The sequence below is a fragment of the Charadrius vociferus genome, unplaced genomic scaffold, assembly GCF_000708025.1.
Source record: "Charadrius vociferus isolate BGI_N301 unplaced genomic scaffold, ASM70802v2 scaffold136, whole genome shotgun sequence".
Lineage (NCBI taxonomy): Eukaryota > Metazoa > Chordata > Aves > Charadriiformes > Charadriidae > Charadrius > Charadrius vociferus.
In genome coordinates this window covers 1,432,994-1,440,881 of record NW_009648960.1, presented here as the reverse complement: position 1 = coordinate 1,440,881, position 7,888 = coordinate 1,432,994, and the positions used below count along the sequence as shown (strand labels likewise).

Below are 7,888 nucleotides of genomic sequence, written 5' to 3'. Positions count from 1 at the left end.
GGCAGCCCCCGCTCCCGCCGCTGCTCGGGGCGGGTCGATTCAGCGCCGGACCCCCCCGGCGCCCTCCTGCTCTCTGCTGCATCCCCGCGCACCCTCCTGCCACCCCCTGCACCCTCCGCCATCCTGCTGCACCCTCCTGCACTCTCTTATATCCTCCTGCGACCTCTCACATCTTTCCATACCCCCCTGTACCCTCCTGCATCCTCACACGCCCTCCAGCATCCTCCTGCACCCCACTACATCTTCCTGCACACTCCTGCAACCCACTGCACCCTCTTGCACCCCCCTGCACCCTCCCACATATTCCCACACCCTCCTGCATCCCTCTACACCGTCCTGCCGCCTCCCACATCCTCCTGCACCCTCCTTCGATGCCTGTTTCAGGCAGGACGTGAGGGCCAGACGCTGCAAACGCGAAGCGATGCATTGCGGCCCTCGTGCCCCAGCTGAAACGGGCCACCAGTGGCCTTCATAGCATGGTCAGAAATCAGAAATCCCCCCATTTCCCGTCCTCCGTAGTGGTGCACTACACTTCCAGGCTTGTTCCCACTTGGAGTTTGGGGCACAGGGCTGTGATCCTGGGAACTGCAATGGGAAATGCGCAGGGGGTGATGGACTCGGCCATCTGCTGGTGCAGGGGTTTTTGGAGGAAGGGGAGAAGAGTCTAAAAGATCGCTCCCTTCCCCTTTATTTCTCCCTTTCTTCCAATGAATATTTCTATCACGTGCCTGGCTCAGACCCCAAGGAAGAAGAAAAAAGCTTAAACACTGAATTAAGATGGTCCTGGATCTCGTTTAATCGCCACAGGTTTGATTGCATTTCAGAACAGACCATCAAGCATCAGCTAGTCCCCAAAGCAATTGCTTTAAGCGCGGTTGGCCACAGGCACCCCAAAGAGTAATTTAGTTCTAGTACAGCAGCTTCCTGACACCACTGAATTTTTTGCTTATCCCAGCAGATATAATAACATAAGCTACTATATCCTAATGCCCAGCACACGCACATAAGGAAAGGTGAAATAAAATCAATTTCCACTCACATTTCTCTCCCTTTTTTTAATTCCAGGCCTTGTTAATTCATCATCAGTGAATTTATGGCCCCTTGGATGCCCAAGAGCCCTGGAAAGTGAAGCTCTGTGCTAGACAGGGCACAACCATTTTGTAACAGTGCTGCAAAATGCCCTAAAGGAATGTACTCAGCTCAGGGACTTTGTGGCATCCGAATCCAGCACTAGTGTGGTTTTCCTGGCTGTATTTCACACAGGGGGATCGAGTGAGGAGGCTCACAGACCCGTGTCAGGGTGCAGAAGCAGCCAGGGGCAGAAGGGGGAACTCAGCCAGAGCACATTTAGGAGGAGTCCACTAAGCTGCACAGACACTGCAGCCGTCACACACAAACCAGGCAGCATCAGTGGTCCTCCCCCTGTGGACTCACCTCCCCTCTCCAATTCTGTATCCACCAGAGGAGATAGGAGGTGGGAAACATCTGGGCACCTGAAATGCAGGGGCTGAAGCTGAAGGGAGAGGTACGTGGTGCTTCTCAGCTATTGCAGAAGGACTGTCTAAGGTGTCCAACCTCAGTCTTCACAGCTGATGCTCTCTGAAAAGCACTGGAGCCCAAGAGTCCTCCGTCTGTCTCTGAGATCTTGTTTGCTCCCTAGTGTCTAAAAATAAACATTGCCGGTAAGGAGAAGAGAAAGCTCACTGCCAAAATATGGTTGGGCTGCTTCTCCAACCCAGGTCCAGCCCTCTCTCCAAGTTGCTGCATTGGGTGCTGCAGATGGTGACAAATTTCAGCAGCAAAAGCCAACAGCGACGCAAAGCTGATGGGACTGCCTGGATCCCCTCAGGAATTGGCTGTGCCCGGAAACACCAAAATTACCAGCTGATACTTTTGCATCGGCCACTTTGGGAATCCAGTCGGCCAAGAGTGCTGCAGTGCTGGATTGCAGTGCCACCAAGGTGAGTTGGGACATTCGGGTCTGTTTAAGGCCATCAGGTAACAAGAGATCAATGGCTCTACAGTTACAAATGAATTGGAGACAATGATAAGCTGTTGGTGCCGCTGTCATCAGCAAATAAAGATGTAAGATGAGCCAGGAAGCACAGAGGAGCCTCCTGTCCCTGTGTGGGGAACGGGAGATCTCAGCATGCTCTGCCATGGATTCTCACCCGACTTCTTAATTTAATTTCATTCATCAGGCCCACAATCGGTCTTCCCATCTGTCTTAATTAAAAGCTGAAATTATGGGAGAAGGACTTGTTTCTTATTGTTTCCAGAAGATCCCAGCACTGGGGCTTTGCTTCCAGACAGGGCTTCCAGCTCCGCCACACGCTGTGTATCAGTCATTCATAAGGAAGGATGATTTACAGCAGGATGAGCTAAGGGAGGAGGCAGCATTTCAAAGTCAAGGGCGCTCTGCCTCCGCAGGCTTCCTCCTCTGACCTTGAGCTTGCCCCTGCCTGCCTTTATTTCTTCTCCAACCTTTTGTGTGCTTAAGCACGAGAATAACCAGAGGATGTGCTGGCTGCTATTAAAAGGATCCGGAAATTAGCTGTGACGCTTACTTGCATGGGCACGGATACCTGCTCCCCAAAATAGTCGCTACTGCAGAGATTCCCTTCTCCCTCCCCTCTCCCTCGTGGCTGACCCACCGGGTCTCTCGTTCATCTTCGCTCTCTTTTCACACAATCATTGATTTTTTTCTGGACTGCAGATGCCAAGGAGTGGGCAGGGACAGCCCTGATCCCAGCTGAGACCTCAAGGCGCAGCTATAACACACACAGCCATGCAATCAGCTGAGACATCCTTGATTTGCAGCTAACTCCCTTCCCTACAGGGAGATTTTAGCCCCGCTGCTTTTAAGCCAAAAGAATTATGTTCTTCGTTAATTTAAAGTCTGAGCCCTCTAGGTTTAAAAAGAGCCTTGTAGAAACACCGAGTGTTTTCCAATCCCTTTATTCCTCGTTGTGATAATAAAACTTGTTCCTTTTCTATCAGAGAACAAATAAACAAGGAAAATTCTCCCAAGAGCCAAAGCCTTACTGGGGTCTTAAAAGCAAATAATTTTCTTCACAAGGTAAGAGAAATATCGCTGGCTTCTTCATGGTGTTGTTATTTACAGTTATTTACAAGTTATTTACTTGGGCAATAGAGCCAGAAGCAATGCTCTGGGGAGCAGCGCGCCCTGAGCGTTTTGCCCATTCCCCCTCGGGCACTGGGATCCCATTACATTTTCACATCACCGCTACCTTCTTGGTGGGGAGGGATTCCGGGGTGGCAACATTGGCACCGTGTTTATTTGTTCCTCGGGAGCAAGAGCCTGCTGGTTACAGACTTTTGACTCCTCGATGTAGTTGTCACCTAAACACAAGTCCCCCAAGCTCCAAGGCTGTCGGGTAGGAAGGAGAACAGTGTCAGCCCCATCCTGGATCAGTATCCTGGTGATGGGGAGGTTGGTCCCAGCCCCCCCAGCCCTCCCATGGTGGCTGCTTACCATTTCTGCCCACCTTCTGGGTATCATCCCTCCGGCACGATCCAGCAAAGAGCTGCCATGTCAGTCAAAGCTGAAATTAAGTCTAAGGCAATTAATTTTGTAAATGAAATACAGGACCATGATGAGGCAATTTGCCTCCTCTTCCTTTAGCTCCATGCTGCATGCAATCCATTTGCAGGGTTCAGTGCCACCAGGCCAGCACTGCATAGGACAAGGCCGGGCATCTTCCACAGGTCGTGCTGAGGAGTCAGAGGGATGTCCCTGGACATCCCCCAGGCTCCCATCGGGGTGGACACGGTGCAATTCTTAATACAGGCACTGGGTCCAGATTTCTTTTCCCAGGATAACACCTTGGAGCTCATTACAAGCAGTAACAATGGGGCCAGCACGTGTGTTGTGACCCTGCTTACAATCATAGAATCATAGAATCATAGAATGGTTTGGGTTGGAAGGAACCTTAGAGATCATCTAGTTCCAACCCCCCTGCCATGGGCAGGGACACCTCCCACTAGACCAGGATGCTCAAAGCCCCATCCAGCCTGGCCTTGAACACCTCCAGGGATGGGGCATCCACGACTTCTCTGGGCAACCTGTGCCAGGGTCTCACTACCCCCAATGTAAAAAATGTCTTCCTTATGCCCAATCTAAACCTACCCTCTTTCAGTTTAAAACTGTTGCCCCTTGTGCTGTCCCTACAGGGCCTGAGAAAAAATCTCAGTCTTTCTTATAACCCCCCTTTGTGTATTGAAAGGCAGTAATAAGGTCTCCCTGGAGCCTTCTCTTCTCCAGGCTAAACAACCCCAAATCTCTCAGCCTCTCTTCATAGGAGAGGTGCTCCAGACCTCATCCTTGGGTCCCTCCCCTGGACCCACTCCAACAGGACCATGTCTGGTCCATGTCCAGGTCCATCTTCGAGGCCTAGTGGGGCGAGATGCCACCCGACCGTGCCTGCCTCAGCCCTGAGCCTCCCAGGACAGCTCTGCAACTTGTCCCAGTTGCTCTTGGGGAATTGCCGGGTGTTCAAAATCTCTAAAAACAAGGCCGCTTATTTCATGCCACAGCGCTGCTTTGCCCAGCTCTGAAGGTCGGTGTATCCCCTCCTTCATCTTCCTCCCACAGGCAGGGCAGGACACAGTGGCGGTGCTGAATTAAAAGCAGCAAGCCTGTGACTTGGCTGTGGGCTCCAGAATTGCTGTGATTTTAAGGTCTATGTTTAAAGGTCTGGTCAAAAGGGCACCTTTGCTACCGGGGAAAGAGGATTCAGGACTCCCTGCATCTACGAGAGGCCAAATCCTGCAGCGTCACCTCTACACAGCTGCCAGCAGCAGTGGCAGAGACATCCAACCTGAGGAAAGGAGAGGAACAAGAAAACTATGGGTATCCCAAACCCTTTCAGGTGCCACGCGTCTTCTTGGCACCTTGAGTATAGCGAGATGTGGTTAAGTGGTGTCCCTTTCCATCCATACCTAGAAGCAACTACAGCAAAATCCACTCATGACGATGCAGCTGGCCAGAGCTTGGGTTATTCCTCAAATTCCTTTAGGCAGGTGGGGGAAGGTGACCTGGAGTATTTTCCAGGTGGGGGATTATCCACAGAGAAAGTGGAGAATTGAACCCTCTGAGCAAGGTATTTTTTAATTATTTGAGTACTTGGAGTCTCTAAAATTGGGAGAGCCTCCGACAGATGTAGCTTGGTATATCTGGCAGCATTTGAGCTCCATGGGCAGGATACTGTGGGCAGAGGCTGGAGTAGGAGTGGTGTAACCTGGAGGCGGGTGGGACACTGACTTCATTGCAGAGGAGGGTGGAAGGAGGGTTAACTGCCACATCATTAGGAAAAGAGAAAACTCATTACAAGTTTTTAAGAGGCTCAGGTAGAAAACTGAAGAGCCCAGACTCGCGGTGGCTGGTCTTAAAATAAAGTCACGAAGAAAATAAATGAGAATTCATTTTCCATTTGAGAAATAGGTGTAATTAATTAGAAGGTGTTTATGAGTTTTGTAACACGTGTTTTGTAGCTGCAGGAAAAGAAGCTGGTTAAGAGGTCTCCGAGTGAAATTAGGGAAGATTTTTCTGCCAGAAAGTTATTGCTGAGGACAGCGTGAATGCAATTACAGAGCCAGGCTTGCTCCGAGAGTGACATTTGTATTCTGGATAAAACAGAGCAGCTCCTCCCCACCGGCACAAAAACAAGGGAAGAAGGGAAAGGAAATCTTCAGAAATATCCAAGTGTGTGGATAAGATGACGGCAGATGTTTTGTTTTCATGCGCCAGCACTGTTTCCCTTGGATGTCAGGTCATTACACTGAGAAAAAGAATTCAGTATAATATTTACTGACGTGCAATGAAATAAACCACAATAATAGAAACAAAATGGCTTTTTCCATACCAGGACAAGACATTCTGGTGCTGCAGAAATGACAGTGCTGTTGGTGAAAAACACCGACAAGTGACACAGGAAGACTGACAGGAGTCTCATTTGGGATTTTTTCCCCAAAATAGTTCAATTATTTATTTTTAATAAATTTCAGAGTGAAATGCATTCCCAATGAAAAAAAAAACAAACAACAAACCACCACAAAACACCAACAAACCAAACCTCTCTGGAAACGGTGCGAGTGGCTGCAGTGAGACCCCAGCGGCCGAGCCGGGAGGATGGCTGTGTACCCAGACTGCTGCGGGAAGGTGAGGACACGGTGCGGGCTGGGACTGCCAGCGGCAGAGGAGCACGGGGAGGTATCAGAAGCACTCAAGCGAGTACCTCTCTATTTCCCAAGAACAGGAATTGATCTCCTGGCCATAGGTGAGGTTAGGGCTTAGTGTGCTGATGCTGTTTGGAAAAGCAAAGCTCTGGGAACTGCTTTGCCACAGCATCCTGCGGGGATCTTATTAATGCTTATAAATACTTAAAGGGAGGGTGCCAGGGGGGTGGGAACAGTCTTTTTTTCAGTGGTGCCCAGTGATAGGATGAGGGGTAATGGGCACAAACTTGAATATATGAAGTTCCATCTTAACATGAGGAGGAAGTTATTTATTTTGAGGGTGGCAGAGCACTGGAACAGGCTGCCCAGAGAGGTTGTGGAGTCTCCCACTCTGGAGACATTCAAAACCCGCCTGGACGCCGGCCTGTGCAACATGTAGGTGCCCCTGCTCTGGCAGGAGGGTTGGACTAGATGATCTCCAGAGGCCCCTTCCAACCCCTCACCATTCTGTGATTCTGTGATCCTACAGAGCCACAAAGGTGGGGAGGAGGCAGAGCCAACAGGCATAAGCCTTCAGGAGGGTAGGTGTGGAGGGATGCCGGTATCTTGTGTTTTCCTTTTCTGGAGTAAGGTTAGGGTTTGGAGATCTATTGATTCAGGACCCCACTATATAATTTAAATCTGCAGGTCCTGTAGGTTTGGGCAACAAGTTGGGAAAACCCCAGGGTACTATGGTATTCCTTGAAGACTACAGATGCTCTCAGCAAAGTACTGGCAAAATTAGGATATCTAAACCCCAAACAGCCAGACTCTTGCCAAATGCTGCAGGACAGTATAGGTTATGAAAACACGGGGACCTTCGGTGCTTGTGTTGTATTTCCTCTTGGTGCAGAGTTGTACCCTGGTACATTTAAGCAGCAGGTGACCCAAATGAAATACTCAGGACACAAGCCCAGTAACCTCAACTCATGCTTTGATTCAGCAAACAGCTTCAAGGTGGACTCCATCTTCACCCCCTGGATAAGTTCCACTGATTTCTCTTAAAATTAGGATGGGCTTAAAGGCTGTGCTAATTAGTGTAGATTCACAGGTGCTGTGCAAAATACACACAGTGTGTGTATTTTGAAGTGAATGTGCTCCAAGGGAACTATGGCTCTGCTGGCTTCAGCTCTATGTAATCGGCGCTACTCACCTGCGGGAAGGGGCAAAACCCTGACCCAAATCAGGGGAGGGGCTTTGCCTGAGCCTTAAATGTCAACACTCCGTGCTCTCAAGGTTGGTGCTGGGGTTATACGGGCCCTATTTGTGCCTCTTCCTCCTCCTGCTGGACAACAGGAGGCGACTTCGGCGCAGCCAGACCCCTGTGAGTATAGCTTCGGGCGCTCGTAGCGTTTGAATCCTGTTTTCCTGCCACCTCGCGGTATCTGCTGGCCTCCACCTCCGCTTCCCGGTATGTGCGGGGCTGCCGAGCCCTCAATTCGTGCGCAGTTTGAAAGCTGTCTTTAATTATTAACCACAGAAACCGTGTAAAGGTGAAGGCTCGGCTCTGGGGCCCCAGCAGCTCGGTGGAACGCAGACTCTGGAAGCCGCCTTCCAGCTTTTGCCTCCCTGCTCCGGCCGGGCTGCGGGGGGAGCAGCCGGGGCGGGCGGGACCGGGGGCGGCGGCTGGCTTCCGCTTTGTCCCGGCCCT

General features: G+C 50.6%; 1 protein-coding gene across 1 annotated transcript in view; it reads right to left on the bottom strand.

Annotated features, from left to right (window-relative positions):
- The window catches only part of MREG (melanoregulin), a 21,705-nt gene extending 21,278 nt beyond the window's left edge, over positions 1-427 (bottom strand). Inside the window, exon 1 of the mRNA XM_009887592.1 lies at positions 313-427. Coding sequence (XP_009885894.1) covers positions 313-427 — 115 coding nt within the window. The remainder of the gene's footprint in view (positions 1-312) is intronic.
- Positions 428-7,888: the final 7,461 nt, after the last annotated feature.